This window comes from Sapajus apella, unplaced genomic scaffold, assembly GCF_009761245.1.
Source record: "Sapajus apella isolate SASKATOON/1434 unplaced genomic scaffold, GSC_monkey_1.0 scaffold26, whole genome shotgun sequence".
NCBI lineage: Eukaryota > Metazoa > Chordata > Mammalia > Primates > Cebidae > Sapajus > Sapajus apella.
In genome coordinates, this window is record NW_022436966.1 from 12,587,494 (window position 1) to 12,606,436 (window position 18,943).

An 18,943-nucleotide genomic window follows, 5' to 3' on the forward strand; every position below is an offset into this window, starting at 1 on the left:
CACACCACCATGCCTAGCTAATTTTTGTATTTTTAGTAGAGATGGAGTTTCACCATGTTCGCGATCTCCTGACCTCGTGATCTACCCGCCTCGGCCTCCCAAATTGCTGGGATTACAGGCATGAGCCACTGTGCCCAGCCTAATTTTTGTATTTTTAATAGATACAGGGTTTTACCATGTTGCCCAGAATGGTCTCAAACTGACCTTGTGATCCGCCTGCCTCAGCCTCCCAAAGTGCTGGGATTACAGGCATGAGCCACCTTGCCCGGCCTTTTTTTTTTGAGACAGGGTCTTGCTCTGTCACCTAGGCTAAAGTGCAGCGGTGTAATCAGGGCTCACTGTAGCCTCCATCTCCTGGGCTCAGGTGATCCTCTCACCTCAGCTTCCTGAGTAGCTGGGATTACAGATTCAGAGTTAACACTACATCCAACTAAATGTTTTATATTTTTGGTGGAGATGGGGTTTCACCATGTTACCCAGCTGGTCTGGAACAATATTTCCAAAACGAAATATTAGAATTGACTGTAGACACAAATGAGAATCTAGCTGTCTTCTATCAGGTGAAATATTAAAAAGATTAGCAAAATGTTAAAAAAAAAAAAAAAAAGGCCATTCTTCACACACAAAAGTTCATATTAATTTAAAATGGGTTCATTATTTCTTAAATGAACCAATAAATATTTTTTAAATTTCTCAGTTTTTACTTCTAACGTGGTAAATATTGACAGATATAGCCCACATAAACAAAAGCTTTTAGGAGTCCTCAATAAATCTTAAGAATGTAAAGGAGTCTTGAGACTAGTAAGTTTGAGAACCACTACTATAAACATACACAGACTTTCAAATAAATTTGTGGAAGGATCCTTAAATGTGGTTATCCTTAAATGTGTATAAAGAAAATTACAACACTTTAAACTCAGTCCAATCCCCAAAAGTCAATTAATAGTCAATTCTGCAAAAATATCTATATTTCTCTAATTGTTTTGAAGCAGGCATGTGAGATTTCTTTTTAGAAGCTTACCATTTAAGCTGCGAATACACCTTATATCAAGGCTTCTCAGGCGAGAGTCGTCTCTTAGATCTAAATTATCTGATATGGTTTGTATTGCCAGTCTTGCAAAGACTAGATCAATCTTTGGAAAGATGCGAAAAAAGAGAAAAAAATTACATTTTCTCCTTTCAATCCATCCTCCCCCATCCCACAACAAAAATGTGAAAAGCTCTGATTATTAGTTTGGGAAGTTCTACCAAGACTTCAATAGGCCTATGCAGGCAACCTCACATGGGAAAATCACCATAGAGTTTTGTTAAGGTAATTAAACTTTCAAATTAATGAAAGCATTTAAATTTTAGCATATATGCCAAGCATTAAAAAAAGATCAAAGCCTCACGAGCAAATTTCTAGATAAAGATAGAAGATCCAACACACATTTATATTCCCTCCCTCTTGAAACTTCTCTAAAATACCAGGAAAATTTTTTTTGTTTAATATTATTTTGATTTTAAAGGCAAAATTCACTAGGACAAAGAGCAGAAAGTGACAAAAGTAAAATCTATGAAAGCTGGAAAGCAGATAGACAAGTGGTAACAGACCGAGTAGACCTAAGAAAGTAGATAAAAATGTTGTATCTAGCAAGTAAAGTCAGGAAGCTGTAAATAAATATAGACATAAATAAAAAGGAACATTTAAAGAATAAAACAGTATGCTTAGAAATTAAAAATATGATGCAGAAATAAAAAGTAGAAAATCTGGAAGATGAGAAAATCCCAAAAAGCAGAACAAAAACATGAAGATGTGGTTAATAAGTGGGAAGAAAGATTTAAAAAAAAAAAGAGAGAGAGAGAAGGAAGTACTGAACATCCAACATACAAATTTAGGATTTTAGAAAGAAAAGAGAAAAGACAGAGGGAAATCCAATAGAATTCAATAAAATTTCCAAAAGCAAAGATAGGAGTTTCCATATTCAAAGATGACTACTGGGTGCCTAGCACACTGGGTGAAAAGACACATACCAAAGAGTATTATGAATTTCACAAGTGTCTCACGAATTATGAAGACAAAAAAAAAAAAAAGATTTAATTAAGTTTCCAACGAGACAAAACCAATCATATACAAAGAATGAAGAATGAAGAAACAAAATGGCATCACACTTCTCAATACAGCACAGAAGCTACAAGACAATGAAGCAAGGCCTTCATAATAGTGAGAAAAATATTTTCATACCTAGATTTATACTGAGCCAAATTATTTAGTGTAAGAACAAAATAAAGACATTTTCACTGGACTTGATGGTTAATAGAAAAAAAAGAGGAAAAAAAAGAGACATTTTTAAATATGCAAATGCTCTTTCTCAGGAAGCTAGTGGATGAGCTGCTCTAAAATAAGAATAAATCATGAAAGAAGAAAACTCTAGAAACAAAAGGAAATGCCAGGATAACGGGGAAGGAAGATGCCTGGGTGACAGCTGTGTACTAGTCATGAAGAACAGCTTAGACTGGAATGGGTGAGAAGACTCAGTTTTTCTCTCAAGATGAAAATATCATAATACCTGATAAATCTAAACTTATTTAGAGGAGATTTAGACAACTCAGAAAGGCTGGGTTAGAGCTGGTCATAAGTCTAAAAAAAATCAAGGAACTAAACAATTATTAGCTCCCAAGGAAAAAAAAAGTCACACAGCAAAGAATGGTTACCTAGTATACTTAAGTGTTTGGTTTTGAACACTGCTTATAAGATCATACTAATGTAAATGGGCTCATGCCTATACTTCCAGCACTCCCAGGGGGCTGAAGTGGGAGGACTGCTTGAACCCAGGAGTTTGAGACTAGCCTAGGCAATATAGTAAAACCCAGCCTCTATAAAAAATTACGAAGTTGTAGTGGTGCGTGCCTATAATCCCAGCTACTTGGGAAACTGAGGCAGGAGGATCACTTCAAGTCAGGAAGTCGAGGCTGCAATGACAGCCTCATGACAGAGCGAGATCCTGTCGATACAAAAAACTTAAAAATTAGCTGGACATGGTGGGGCACACCTGTGGTCCCAGCCACTCAGGAGGCTGAGATAGGAGGATCAGTTGAGCCCAGGAGGTCAAGCCTATAGTGAGCTGTGTTCACACCACTGCACTCCAGCCTGGGCAACAGAGCAAGACTCAGTCTCAAAAAGAAATCAAGCAAGAAAGAAAAGAAAAGAAAAGAAAGAAAGAATGAATGAATAATGTAAACACTGAACTGAATATTGCTCCAAGCAAAACTGTAATAATACAATTATTTTAGGAGATTATGGGAATGAGAAGGCTGTGTATAAAAAATCATGGGGGTAGGGGAATAAGTGTTGGTTCATTTTCCATAGTGATAAGTCCATAGAAACAACAGAAAAGAAGGTATGGAACTATTCAAAGACTGTCTGAGGCCTGTTGTGGTGGCTCACACCTATAATCCCAGCAGTTTGGGAGGCTGAGGTGGGAGGATCCCTTGAGACCAGGTGCTTGAGACCAGCCTGGGAAAGAGAGTGAGACCTTGTCTCCACAAAAAATTTAAAAATTAGCCATGGTGCATGGTATGGGCATAGTGACACAGGCCTGTGGTCCCGGCTACTCAAGAGACTGAGGCAGGAAGATTGCTTGAGCCTAGGAGGGTAGGTTGCAGTAAGCCATGATCATGCCCACTGCACTCCAGCCCGAACACAGCAAAACCCTGTCTCAAAAAAAAAAAAAAAAAAACCAAACAAAAAGAGGATTTGAGGCCCAGGGTGGTGACTCACACCTGTAATCCCAGCACTTTGGGAGGCTGAGAGCTTGAAACCAGACTGGGCAACATATCGAGACCGTCTTTACAAAAATTTAAAAATTAGCCAGGTGTGGCGGTGTGTGCTTATAATCCTAGCCACTCAGGAGGCTGAAGTGGCAGGATCACCTGAGCCCAGGAGCTCAAGGCTGCAGTGAGGTACGACTGTGTCCCTACACTTCAGCCTGGGCCACAGATTTAGACCCCATCTCTTTACTTAAAAAAAGAAAAAAAAAAAAAAAAAAAAAGCCAGGTGTGGTGGCTCATGCCTATAATCCCAGCACTTTGGGAGGCTGAGGTGGGCTGATCACGAGGTCAGGAGATGGAGGCCATCCTGGCTAACATGGTGAAACCCCATCTCTACTAAAAATATAAAAAATTAGCCTGGCATGGTGGCACATGCCTGTAGTCTCAGTCTCCCAGGCTGAAGCAGGAGAATGGCTTGAACCCCGGAGGCTGAGGTTGAGGTGCACCACTGTACTCCAGCCTGGGTGACAGAGCGAGATTCCATCTCAAAAAAAAAAAAAAAAAAAAAAAAAAAAGTAATTTGATTTTTAGAAATATGCACTTATATTAAGCCACATTTCAGAAAACAAACTTGAGTTAAACAGTTCCAACTAACAGTAAAGTCGGAAAAGTCAGAAAAATATTAAACACTTACTTCAATACCATCAAATTCAAATTTTATAACAGGTACAAAGGCATCTTCTACAGCCTACAAAAAAGGAAAACAATTATAACATATTATAAAATATAACATATAACATGCAATCCCTTCTCTATCCTTCTTAACTACCAATAATATGACTATCTTTGCTCCCAATTTGTATTTTAACTCAATAGACAAAGTGAAAATGTTTTTGGTCTTACATTCCAGGTAAATATTTCTACTTTGTGACCTGTATTATGTAAGATACAGAAAGTGCCTGTTAACAGTATCTAATTTATTATCCCTTTAAAAATATTCCTCAGAACTGGGAAGCAAACTTTATGGTCTGTAGCCATAAAAAAGAATGAGTTCACGTCCTTTGCAGGGACACGGATGAAGCTGGAAGCCATCATTCTCAGCATACTAACCCAGGAACAGAAAACAAACACTGCACGTTGTCACTCAGAAGTGGGAGTTGAACAATGAGAATACATGGACACATGGAGGGAATATCACATACCAGGGCCTGTAGGGGCGTGGGGGCAAGGGAAGGGAGAGCATTAGGACAAATACCTAATGCATGTCAGGCTTAAAACCTAGATAATGGGCTAGGCACTGTGGCTCACCCATGTAATCCCAGAAGTTTGGGAGGCCCAGGCGGGTGGATCACCTGAGGTCGGGAGTTCAAGATCAGCCTGACCAACATGTTGAAAACCTGTTTCTACTAAAAATATAATATTAGATGCGTGCGGTGGTCCATGCCTGTAATCCCAGCTACTCAGGAGGCTAAGGCAGGAAAATTGCTGGAACCTGAGAAGCAGAGGTTGCAGTGAGCTGAGATCGTGCCATTGCACTCCAGCCTGGGCAACAAGAGCAAAACTCAGTCTCAAAAAAAAAAACTCACCATGGCATATATGTACCTATGTAAGAAACCTGCACATCCTGCACGTGTATCCCAGAACTTAAAAATTAAAAAAACAACTTGCTATCATCTGGGTACTTAGAATTTCTTGAGTGTAAACTGAAAACTGATTATCTAGAAAGGCTACTAGAGTTAGAAATTTTAAAATAATGAGAGCTCATGACTAACCTATTAAAAATGTAATTAATACAGTTGAGATTAATTTAGATTTAGCAGAAACAATGGTTTTCTGAGTCTTCCTTAACTCCCAGACCTAACAAATTTTTAACTTCCTTGTCAAAAACATTCTCAGATTCCCCAAATATCACACATTCTTTGACCTTCACCTTATTCTAGCACTTCAGAATGCATTAACACTATTTTGTTTATTTAGTTTGCCTAATCCCCTCTTCAGTAAACAATGTCTTGTGTATCTGTAAGACTAATGCCAGAATCTGGTGCTGAAATTGTATTTGCTGAATGAATGGCTAGATAGATACATATTAAGAGTTACTAACTGAACCTTAACAGCACTCATCATTTGATATGTATCAATCATTATTGGCTATGACAGTAAATGACTTATGTAAATTATCTCACTGATACTCAAAAAACCTTATTAAAAAGTTATTACATCTCCATTTTACAGACGAAGAAACAACTTCAGAGGATTAGGTTACTTGATTAGGTTACCTGACCAAGATCTAAGAGCCATGTGGTAGATTCTAAATGCAAACTCAAGTCTGTATAACTATAAGACCCATGTTCTTATCCATCATATAATCATCACTTATTAAAGTTACTCTTACTACCTATCTCCTAATAGTACCTTAGGAGGTATTTCAATAATCCTAAGCCCTGGTTTTTATAGGTATTTGTTACCAATCTATATTCAAAATATTAAATGCCAGAGGATACTTACTCTTAAGTTTCTAATGCCATCTTGATGTTTCAATTTTTCAAAAAAAGACTGAAAAAAATCAGATCTCTCCACGTGTCTTGGAGCTACACAAAGTGCATCGATGTCAGCTCCTGCAAATTAAAGTATTTCTTAATTAAGAATATATTATTTGTTATATTTTTTGTTAAGTACACATAAATAAATGTACAGAAGAAAGTATGGAAGATGAGTACAAGAAAACACTAACAATAATTAGCTCTAAGTAGTGAAATACTGGGAACTTTGTTGTCATGTATTTTCTAATTACGAACAAAAGTTTGTTATTGACTGTTTTTAGCACTAGAACATAGAAAAGCAGTTACCTTTGGTGTGTACTCCAAGCCTATAGGATCCAAACGTGAAAATTTTACCACCAACAGTAGCCACAACAGAAGGTGGGAGGTTCTAAAATAAAATTAAGCAGAAGACATTCAATTATTCCGATTATTTAGCATAAAAGTCACTGCAATGTTGGCTGGGTGTTGTGGCTCATGCCTGTAATCCCAGCATTTCGGGAGGCTGAGATGGGCGGATCACCTGAGATTAGGAGTTCAAGACCTGCCTGGCCAACACATGTGGAAACTCCGTCTCTACTAAAAATACAAAAATTAGCTGGGCATGGGGTCACACACCTATAATCCCTGCCAGGCGTGGTGGTGGTGCCAGTGATCCCAGCTAGTCAGTATGCTGAGGCGGGAAAATCACTTGCACCTGAAAGTTGGAGGTTGCAGTGAGCAACCTTAATTACCAAACTAATGTGCTTTCAGCTCTCTAAAACATAATACTCTTGGCCAATCCCATATCTCCTTTAGTTTTTGTGAGGTATGTTTAATTTCTTGATTCTAGCTCTACAACCTTTCTGTAAGAAAGGAGTCATTCCCGACATAATCTTATGAGAGCGATTTTAACAAGCTTAATTAACATTTCTTGGATTATAACGTAATTAAAATACTACTTTTTGGCCAAGCATGGTGGCTCATGCCTATAATCCCAGCACTTTGGGAGGCTGAGGTAAGAGGATCATTTGTGTCCAGTTCAAGACCAGCCTGGGCAACACAATGAGATCCCATCTCTACAAAAAATAAAAAATTAGCTGGGCAGGGTGGCGTGTGCCTCTAGTCCCACCTACTCGGGTGGCTGCGGTAGGAGCCCAGGAGGTTGAGCTTCAACAAGAGTGAGACTCTGCCTCAAAGAAAAAAAGCTACTTTTTGCCTCTCTTCAGAGCCAATTCCAAAAGCCTATCAGGTATTCACTCAAGTATCCTGATTCACTTCAATATCCTCAAACAAGCAAAAAAATTATTCCAATGATAACAGTCAGATACTGCTTCTGATTTCTCTATTTTTGTTTCTCATCCTTACTACCAAACTTCTTCTTGGCTTACCAATTCTTAACTTATATCCCTCACATGTGTGACCTCCTTTCTATTTAACTACTCCTCCCCTAATTCTAGGCTATTTAATAGCGTCCTAAACCCTCCTCTAATTAATCTTCCTTTTCTCTTTCATGATCTGTATAAAATTCACTCATCGTTGCTCTTAAATTACTCTATTAAATAGCTGTTCTACTCAAAAGTTGCCAATGCTGCCTTCTCTAACTACTGAGGTAAGGATCCTAGGGCCTGTTGTTGAAAACCTTCACGACATGTTCCTATGGATCTTTCTTGCCTTGTCTTCTTATCTTTCTTCTGAAGCTCCAACTACCAACCAACCAACCAACATACTTATAGAATCCAATCTCCTTTCCACTGCATTTGTCATTGTCCCTCCCGAAAGTGCTTGCCCATCCTCTCTAAACATCTTTTTTGTTTATCTTTTTTTTTTTTTTTTTTTTTTTGGAGACGGAGTTTCGCTGTTGTTGCCCAGACTGGAGTGCAATGGCACGATCTCGGCTCACCACAACCTCCGCCTTCTGAGTTCAAGCAATTCTCCTGCCTCAGCCTCCCGAGTAGCTGGGATTACAGGCACGCACCACCATGCCCAGCTAATTTTTGTATTTTTAGTAGAGACGGGGTTTCACCTTGTTGACCAGGATGGTCTCGATCTCTTGACCTCGTGATCCACCCGCCTCGGCCTCCCAAAGTGCTGGGATTATAGGCGTGAGCCACCGCGCCCGGCCTTGTTTATCTTTTTTTAAACAGATGGAGATGGGCTCTCACTGTGTTGCCCAGGCTGAAGTGAGCATAGCAGTGTGATCTTAGCTCACTGCAGCCTCAAACTAGTGAGCACAAAGTATTCCACGTGCCTCGGCTTCCAGAGTATCTGACACTACAGGAACACACCACTGTGCCTGGGTAATTTTAAAATAATTTTTGTAGAGATGGGGTCTTGCTTTGTTGCCCAGGCTAGTCTCAAGTTCCTGTTTTCAAGCGATCCTCCTGCCTTGGCCTCCCAAAGTGCTGGGATCACAGGCATGAGCCACCATGTCCAGCCTCTGGGTATCCATATCATCCACTTTTGCAACAAGTTCCACCTCTTCCATGAAGCCTTCCCTGGTTATCCTTATTCCCTAACAAGTTTTTTTTCCTGTGTTCTCTGCTATTATAATCTTTAAATTCTTTTTTGCTATATTTACTAACATTTTGGTATGTCTCATCTCTTCAATCATATTTAAATTTCTGAAAATTAAGAACTGTGTCTGCTACTTCTCTGTATTTTCTCACAATGCCCAGTACAAGTTCTAAAGAATATCAGCTGATTAACTTAAATAAAAATATCTATATAATAGGATAGTATGCTTGTTAATGCCTCTGTTTAATGATTACTAATATTAAGAGTATCACAAATAATTGTATAGCTATAAAGGAGTCAGTAAATTTATGAATCAGAGTTTTTTAAGAGATACAGTCTCAAATGTTACCCAGGCTGGCCTTGAACTCTTGGGCTCAAGCAGTCTTCTTGCTTCGGCCTCCTGAGTAGCTGGGACTACAGGCATGCACCACCATGCCCAGCAATCAGTAAATTTAATGATAATTAACATGAATGAAAAGGACAGAGAAGCCAGGACCTTAAAAAAATATTTTAGTTCAACTTTCTACTTTAAGAAGTATAATTCTTGCATGATTTATGAGAAAGTGATATGCTGAATCATAGTTTGCCACAGCCATAGTATTTAACTAAAATGACTTGATCTGGGTTCTACACTATTTAAAGTTTAAATATCCCAATTGTGTATAGATTCAAATGATCTTTGATTGAACACAAATCCTTCAGTTACTTTCCAAAGTAAAATATTCAAAAAGAGAATTATAGGCTGCAAGTGGTGGCTCATGCCTGTAACCCTAGCACTTTGGGAGGCCAAAGTGGGAGGATCCACTTGAACTCAAGAGTTCAAGATCACCCTGGGCAACACAGAGAAACCTTGTCACTTTCAATTTAAAACCAAGAAAAAAAAAAAAAAAAAAGAGAATTATAGGCTGGGCATGGTGGTGGCTCATGCCTGTAATCTCAATACTTTGGGAAGCCAAAGCAGGAGGATCACTTGAGCACAAGGGTTTGAGGCCAGCCTGAGCAACATGGCAAGACCCCATCACTAAAAAAACAAACAAACAAAAAAACAAAAATTAGCAGGGCATCAGGATGTGTACCGGTAGTCTCTGCTATTTGGGAGGCTGGGGTAGGAGGACTGCTTGGGCCCAGGAGTTTGAGGTTGTAGTGAGCCATGATTATGCATGCCATTGCACTCCAGCTTGGAAGAGTGAGACCCTGCCCCAACATGAAAGAGACACTTATAATTGACACAGAAAAATCACCTCATCTGCTCAATGGAAGATGTTAACTAACTTAATTTTTTTATTATTTGTGACTAGCATTTCACCTGCTCAGAATTTGACTTATTCAATAACTTCAACTATTGATAACCCTGCCGAGTTCAGAAATGAGCCAGACAGCCTTTTGGCAACAAAAGTAAACAGCATAAAGACCATGGTAAATTCAATAACTATAGTCTTTAGGAGACTCAACTTTATTCTGAGTCCACTGTTTAGAAGAACCAATTCTACATATTTATCATAGGTACAGAAAAAAATAATGAAAGCTGTAAAAGAAAGAATTCTAGGCCAGGCATGATGGCCCACATCTATATTCCTAGCACTTTGGGAGGCCAAGGTGGGTGAGCTCAGGTGTTCGAGACCAGCCTGGGCAACATGGCAAAACCCCGTCCCTACCAAAAATTAGCCAGGTGTGGTGGTGCAGGCCTGTGATCCCAGCTACTCAGGAGGCTAAGGTGGGAAGACTGCTGGAGCCTGGGAGGCGGAGGTTGCAGTGAGCTGAGATTGCACCACTGCATTCCAGCCTGGGTGACAGAGTGAGATGCCATCTCCACAAAAAAAAAAAAAAAAAAAAAAAAATTCTGTAGGTGTTTATCTAATTTCTAAATCCACGTAGATTAAGGGGCAGAAGGGGACTTTACAGCTAGACACACTGACAACTGTGAGACGTTACCTTTTAACTGACTGCTGTTAAGGCAAAGATGAGAAAACTATGAAAAACAAAAACCTTAAAATAAAATAGTATGGGCTACCTAGTGATGAGACAAATGGTATCAACCAGTTGAACATCCCCTCCCTCATTTTGTATTTTTAGTAGAGACATTGTTTCACCATGTTGGCAGGGCTCATCTCAAACTTCTGATCTCAGGTGATCTATCTGCATGCCTCAGCCTCTCAAAGTGCTAGGATTACAGGTGTAAGCCACTGTGCCCAGCCTAAATTTCATTATTATTATTTTTTGGAGACAGTCTCGTTCTCCAAAACATTCTGGTACAGCCAGTAAAATAATCTTCACAGTGGTGATTCTCAGACAATAAAATTCAGTTGTGAGGCTGGGCACAGTGGCTCATGCCTGTAATCCCAGCACTTTGGGAGGCCAAAGAGGATGGATCACTTGATGTCAGGAGTTCAAGACCAGCCTGGACAACAGGGTGAAACCCTGTCTCTACTAAAAATACAAAAATTAGCCAGGCGTGGTGGCAGGTGCCTGTGATTCCAGCTACTTGGGAAGCTGAGGCAAGTGAATCACTTGAGCCTGGGGGCGGAGGTTGCTGTGAGCCGAGATTATGCAACTGCACTCCCGCCTGGGCGACATGGCAAGACTCTCTCAAAACAAAAACAAAAACAATTATATTCAAAATATTGTTGGCCTTCCATATCTGCAGGTTTCACATCTGCAGATTAAATCAATCGTGCACAGATAAAAAATATTGTTGGGGGAAAAAAACATAAAAAATAAAGCAAATTTTACACAAGGCACAGTGGCTCATGCCTGTAATCCCAGCACTTTGAGAGGCTGAGGTGGGGAGGATCACTTGAGCCCAGGAGTTTGAGGCTGCAGTGAGCTATAATTGTGCCACTATACTGCAGCCTGGGTGACACAGGGAGATCCTATCTATTAAAAAAATAAATAACGCCGGGCGCGGTGGCTCAAGCCTGTAATCCCAGCACTTTGGGAGGCCGAGGTGGGTGGATCACAAGGTCAAGAGATCGAGACCATCCTGGTCAACATGGTGAAACCCCGTCTCTACTAAAACTACAAAAAAAATTAGCTGGGCATGGTGGCGCGTGTCTGTAGTCCCAGCTACTCAGGAGGCTGAGGCAGGAGGATTGCCTGAACCCAGGAGGCGGAGGTTGCGGTGAGCCGAGATCGCGCCATTGCACTCCAGCCTGGGTAACAAGAGCGAAACTCCGTCTCAAAATAAATAAATAAATAAATAAATAAAATTTATGGCTGGCGTGATGACTCACGCCTGTAATCCTAGCACTTTGGGAAGCTGAGGCGAGATTGTGCCACTGCACTCCAGCCTGGGGACAGAATGAGACTGTCTCCAGAAAAAAAAAAATAAAATAAAACTTAGGCTGGGCACTGTGGCTCACACCTGTAATTCCAACACTTTGAGAGACTGAGGCAGGCAGATCACCTAAGATCAGGAGTTTGAGACTAGCCTGGCCAACACGGTGAAACCATGCCTCTACTAAAAATACAAAAATTAGCTGGGTGTGGTAGTACACACCTGTAGTTCCAGCTACTCAGGAGGCTGAGGCAAGAGAATCACTTGAACCGGGAGGAGGAGGTTGCAGTGAGCCAAGATTATGCCACTATACTCCAGCCTAGGCGACAGAGCAAGATTCCGTCTCAAAAAAAAAAAAAAAAATTACAGTGACAACTATTTACATAGCATGAACATTGTGTTAGATATTGTAAGTAATCTAGAAATGACTGAAAGTGTACAGAAGGATATGAAAAGGTAACAAGTAAACATATATTATTTTACATGTGAGCTGAGATTGTGTTCACTTATATTATTATATTATTTTATATAGGGAACTTGAGCATCCACAGAGGTCCTAGAAATAATCCCCCAGAAGTCCTAGAAATAGTCCCCCAGAGGACTGTACTACACAAAGCAGCAAAATGTAATCAATTTCAGGAGAAAAATAGTTAAGCTACAGGAGGAAAAAAAAAAAGTTGTGTAGTTATAAATTAGTTTGCAACTTCCTATATCTTAGGAACCAAGGGAGTAGGCAAATAAGGGAATCTCAAATGAGAAACATAGTAACTGCTCAATTAATCACCTTGTAAAGAAAACAGGAAGTGGTGGGGGTTATGAGGCAATGGAAGACAGGAGCCCCATCCCATTCAAGCCTCTTCCTGCTGTATACAAAGGCAGGCCCAGCATGCCAGGTCTAATACTTTATAAAATGGCTGAAATGTGACTTTTAAGTAAAATCTGATATTTAAATTTTGCCTACTACAAATGATTAAACAAGACAATTATGTGGACTCAAAGCTACATGCCAGCACTTCTGGGTAAATCCTCAACTACTTAGAAATTCAACCGTCTAGACCAATTAATTCCCACTTATACCAGAAAGCCAAGTTTTGATGTATTTCAGATAATTCTCAACACCTGCATCTTATTGCCAGGATGAGTGACTGGGATATAATAAAAATAAGAATTCCACATAGTTTACAGTCTTACCTTACTCTCACTGACATCAGAAATCCATTCTTTTACTAAATTGTTCAATTTACCAAGAACCACCAGCCTATAAAAAAAATGCTTCAGATTAAAACAAACAAATGAACAAACAGTATTTTTAAAAACCCATATAAGCAGTACCCTTTGTGTTGATACTAGGGTAAAACCATAATATACATGTAATCATGCTATTACATCCATTGACACAGGACACATCTCTGGCATTCTTAGATCCTTAAAAGTGCTAAGAGATGATAAATACGATGGCAATATTTTAGTTTTTGAGCTAACTGTCAAAATTCAAAAAGCTTAATAAAAACAATAAAATTGCCTTCAATGAGTCTGTAAAGGCATAGTGAATTGTCAACTTTCTTGGCTTTACTATTGAATTAATTCAGTTCAATGTGGTACTAAAAACCAGAATTATCTCATTGCTAGTAACAGGTCTTGGGATAATTAAAAGAGATGAATTAATTACTGTCTAATTTCTGTCTAATAGTATTAAAGCGGTTTGGTATTATTAAAACAAACTTAGAACCAATAGTATAAATGAATCTACATTTAGAAAAGTGGGGTTTAGACATCTCAAAGATAACATACAAAACTGAACTTCTGATCTGTCCAAACTTACTTCTTCCTCAGTCTTCCACAAATAATGAAACTCTATCCTTCAAGGTGCCAAGACCAAAAACGTTGGCCATCATCCTTGACCCCTCTCCCACACACACATTCCAGTCATTAAACTCTAAGAACCCTACCTTTAAAATATTTCCAGAATTCTACTTTTTATTATCTCTATGACCATCCTCCAGGTTCTAGCCACCATCATTTCCTAATGGCTTACTAACTGGTTTCTCTGCTCTGCCCTTGCACTTCTCTTAAGATGACTCTCAATACAGCAGCCAGAGTGACTGTTAAAACTTAAGTCCAATCATGTCAGTCTTCTCAAAACCCTAATAGCTTCTCATTTCACTCAGAATAAACCAAACCTTGACAACACCTTACAAGGTCCTAAGAGCTCTTGCCCTCCAAGCTCTTTCCCACCTCAGTTTCTTTAAGCCTATTATTTTCCTGCTTCCTCGCTGCTTCAGACAACCAGGTATCATGCTATGTACTCTTCAAATACACCAGCTACACTCCCACTTCAAGAGTTCTGCCTAGAACACTTTTCCCTCAAATAGACACATGGCTTCCTCCTTCATCTTTACATTTTCCCTTAAATGTGACTTTCTCAATGAGGCCTTCCTACCCACTCAGCTTTATTCTTCTCAGTAGCACTTATGTGTATTACACATAAGTGTAATACTGATAATATTAATAATGACAAATCTCTTCCTCTAACCCCTACCTAAATGTAAGCTCCAAGAGGGCCAAGATTTTTCTTTTTGTCATTTCTGCACCTGTATGTAGAGACTAGCAGGTACTCAATATGTTCGCAGAATTCATTATTAAATAATGCACCATCATATATTTTACAGTTTTCAGTGACATACCTGTGGTTCAATTCTTCCTCATCTTCAAACACTCCAAATGGTTTCATGGCATCAATTAATTTCTGTGTGTAAATATGATCAATTTCTTTAGGACATGCCAAACTAATGGGAGAGGTAATTCCATAATGCTTTTGTTGACGCTGGCTGTCCAGCACGGTGTTTCTGTTTAAGAAAACAAGAAAAATGAAACAGCAGAAAAAAATTTTAAGTATATACCATACTGATACATTGAATCTCTCAATCTACTCGTGTTAATTTAGCTACCTTAAAAGTTTACCTAGTACTAACAGTATCGGTAGACATTTTTTCTTTTTTAAGGAAAAATGGGTATTTTATGTTTATGTTTATAAAGGGGCTATTCATACTGCCTGCAGCTTTCATGGTTAGGATGTCTTTTCAAGCCAAACACAGCATGTGTTGTCATCAGGACAACTGTACCAATACCACCCAGGCTCAAACCTAGAGTCTCATTGGGATTTGTGCCAGGGCCACCTCCACTACCATCCAGATCTAGAATCTCTGAAAAGCAGTCAACCACTTGAAAGAAAGCTCTCAGTAAAAACAATGGGTTTTTACCCCCAGGAAAGAAACAAAAACATCCCATTAGATGGTCCTTGTGAAATAATCTGGCTCTTACAAAGAAGTCATAATTAGATTTGTCCTTGGGAAACCTACATTAACATCCTCTGCTTGAATCAGAGTTTACAGTCCTAGTATTTTGTGACTATAGTTAATTGTTCTCTTCATTTTAGACTGGTACCCATGCCATTTTCACATTGAAATAAAATTCTTTACACGAATAGAAATATTTTGGAAGGTATGAGCCACCCTCCAAAGATCTTAGCCATCAGGAAACTATAGTCTTGAATAAAGTACAACAGAGGTTCTGAGATTTTTTTTTTTTTTTTGAGATGGAGTCTCTGTTTCTTGGCTCACTGCAACCTTGACCTCCCAGGTTCAAGCAATTCTCCTGCCTCAGCCTTCCAAGTAGCTGGGATTACAGGCGTGTGCCACCACATCCAGCTCATTTTTGTATTTTTAGTAGAGACAGAGTCTTGCCATGTTGGCCACGTTGGTCTCAAACTCCTGACCTCCGGTGATCCGCCTGTCTCAGCCTCCCACAGTGCTGGGATTACAGGCATGGGCCACTGCGCTCAGCCAGTTGAAGTACTGAGATTTTGAGTTTACACAAACTCACTAATTTCAAAATAAATGTTGGAACCAACAGGGGTTGGCAAAACTTCTAATTTTGCTATGAATGTAAAAACATACACACTAAACAACCAACACTACCCATTTATCTTCACCATGCTTTCATAAAGAGCCATTAACACCAAAAGAATGTAATCTCAAAATTAGAAACAATTTTTTAGGTTGAACAAATTAGCCCTATAAAAAATAACATGCAGGCCGGGCGCCATGGCTCACACCTGTAATCCCAGCACTTTGGGAGGCCGGGGCAGATGGATCACCTGAGGTCAGGAGTTCCAGACCAGCCTGACAAACATGGTGAAACCCCATCTCTCTCAAAAAAAAAAAAATACAAAATTAGCTGTGGTGGCACATGCCTGTAATCCCAACTACTTGGGAGGCTGAGGCAGGAGAGTGGCTTGAACCCAGGAGGCGGGGGTTGCAGTGAACTGAGATCGCACCACTGCACTCCAGCCTAGGCAACAAGAGGGAAAATCAGTCTCAAATAAAAAACAAACAAACAAAATACAATAGAGATCGTTTGTTTTTGGATTTTAACTGGTCAAAACACTGGCTTATCACTACTAAGTGCACAGAATAAGACATGCTCTTTAGCTAAATATCTCATTAAGTGGAGAGAAAGAATCAAATGTTAGCTAAAATAGCCTGTATACCTTCCAAAATGACTCAAAAACAAACAACAACACACACAAAAAAACCCAAAATACAGGTTATTTTCTCTTCCATATTTATTTTGTTGTAGAACAAACAAAAGTTCAATTAGTTATTTCAAGTTGTAATTTCTTTTTAAAGATTTGACTTTTTACGTCTGAGAAAGCTTGAGCAGTGTTTTGGTATTGTTTGCGTTCTATATATGTAAATATATATAGTAAATGAATAGGACAGAGTAATTACCTACATATCTATATAATATCACTCAATCTCAATAATTCTAAGAGGCATTAAATAAGTGCCATTTTACAGATAAGTATCTGAAATTCAAAGAGAGGGGACAAGCCAGAATCTGAACTCCAAAACCTCTTTCCACTACTCCATTCTCTCCTCCATAACTACACCTCAGTTCTGACAGTATGATGCTGGGTCTCACTTTCTTACCTGTATACACTGACAAAGTTGGCCAACTAGCCTACTGGTCCTAAGATTCCAAATCTAGGGTTCTTAACTTCCCTCATCTGGGGGAAGGGGGAGGGAGTAAACAACAGAATCCCGCCCTCCCTTCAAACCATCTATTTCATTTGTAGGCAAACACCCTAGAGAAATTCTAGTTACAAGCACACAAAGAGACATGTAAAATAATGTTCTCTGTCACACTGTAACATTAAAAACTCAGAAACAACCTAAAATGGTCACTAACATGTAAAGGATTAAATTAGGATGTATTCCTACAATAGAATACAATATTAATGTTAATTAATTACAACTGAAATACTAACATGAACAAAGCTCAGAGATACTATGCTGTGTTAAAGAAGCAAGCTGCAGAATAACAAGTGTGATACCAGTTATGTAAAATCTAAAAACAACTGTAACTATGCCAGTTATTAGGAACACATGTGTATGTAGTAATAGCATTAAAAAACATGCAGCTCCCATGATTTGAGGGGAAAAAAAAAAGCAGTAAAATAAAAAACACGAAGCAACAATAAACATCAAATTCAAGAGTGTGGTGACATTTGGAGCAAGAGATGAATGGGACCAGACAAGGAGGTAGGAAAGTCCTTCAGATGCATCTGCAATGCTTGATTTCTTTAAAATAAATACACAGATATGTATACACACACCGTGTGTGTGTGTGTGTGTGTGTGTACAGTTACGATTTGGGAGAAATGGGTGGTGGTTCCATAAATGATGCTTATGTTATTCTCTGCATTTTTCTGCATGTTTAAATTATTTCCTAATAGACCAAAATGGAAGAAGCTACAACAAAATCTTACCAAGCATGGGAACTGTCTCTGACTTATCAAAGTGTGAACAAGAGGTACAGACCGGTGGATGTTGTGAGTAGGTGGGGACGCAGGGGGTGAGGGAGAGGGTGGGGACGGCGGTGAAAAGACTTTAGCCTTATATGAAAGAGAAGCCCAAGGGCTGCGCTAGGTCCTGAAGACCTGGAGACAGCCGGTCGGGAAGGGAGGAGGGGGAGGCAGGGGGATGGTATTTGCGCCAATGCAGACAGGAGCAGACGGGCTCAGACAGTGTTGGGGGCAGACGAGTGACCGACAATTTCTCCTTACCGACACAGGCACCTTTCCCCCTCCTCATCCTTGTCTGAGGGCGTCCTCAGAGGCGGGACAGCTGGGGACTCCCGGAGTCCCCGAGTCCATGCAGGGGCGGCCAGGTGAGCCGCCGGTTTTAGGGGAGGTGCCCTTGCGGACCGGCCGGGAGCCGGGAAGGAGAGCACCCCGGCGAGCTGCGTGCAGGGTGAAAGGGGCAGGGAACGGAAACGAGGACACAGACTGACCACCCCAGCACACCCCTACCCGCCTCACCCCAACCGCCGCCCCCCACCACTTACGCAGACATCTCTTTCATCGCTTCCTGCGTCTCCCTCTCCACCGAGTGTCTTTCGCTCTGGAGTCCTGTTCTTGCTGTTCCCTTCTCCCCCTGTTCACTTCCCTCCGGTGGCTTGTAGCTCGCTTACTCGCTCACTTTCCCACTTACTATGGCTGAGGCATCCAACCGACTAGTGAAAACACCACAAAACCGGCTCTATTTATGACAATACAGCGCGGCCGACGCCAATATGGCGCCGCTTCCCAGCCTGCCTCTCGCCGCCGTGGCCCCGCCTCTGGAGGTCTGGACCACCCTCGGCCACGCCTCCTCTGCCTTTGGTCCCGGGACCCCGCCCACAGGCTGAGGGCTCTCCCAGTACCGTTGCTTCGAGGGAGCGTTTGGTGCCTTCTTTTGTCCGCAGTACTGTCAATCCCGGTATACAGCTTGGAAGGAAATTTGGAAATATGTTTTCCTTGCTTCTCGAATGGCAGCATATATCA

General features: G+C 40.2%; 1 protein-coding gene across 1 annotated transcript in view; it reads right to left on the bottom strand.

Annotated features, from left to right (window-relative positions):
* Window positions 1–18,714, bottom strand: part of PAPOLG (poly(A) polymerase gamma) — a 44,867-nt gene extending 26,153 nt beyond the window's left edge. The window contains exons 1-7 of the mRNA XM_032292051.1: window positions 18,466–18,714; window positions 14,742–14,903; window positions 13,249–13,315; window positions 6,597–6,678; window positions 6,256–6,365; window positions 4,445–4,498; window positions 1,022–1,133 (exon numbers count right to left, since the gene is read on the bottom strand). Coding sequence (XP_032147942.1) covers window positions 1,022–1,133; window positions 4,445–4,498; window positions 6,256–6,365; window positions 6,597–6,678; window positions 13,249–13,315; window positions 14,742–14,903; window positions 18,466–18,482 — 604 coding nt within the window. The 5' untranslated portion in view covers window positions 18,483–18,714. The remainder of the gene's footprint in view (window positions 1–1,021; window positions 1,134–4,444; window positions 4,499–6,255; window positions 6,366–6,596; window positions 6,679–13,248; window positions 13,316–14,741; window positions 14,904–18,465) is intronic.
* Window positions 18,715–18,943: the final 229 nt, after the last annotated feature.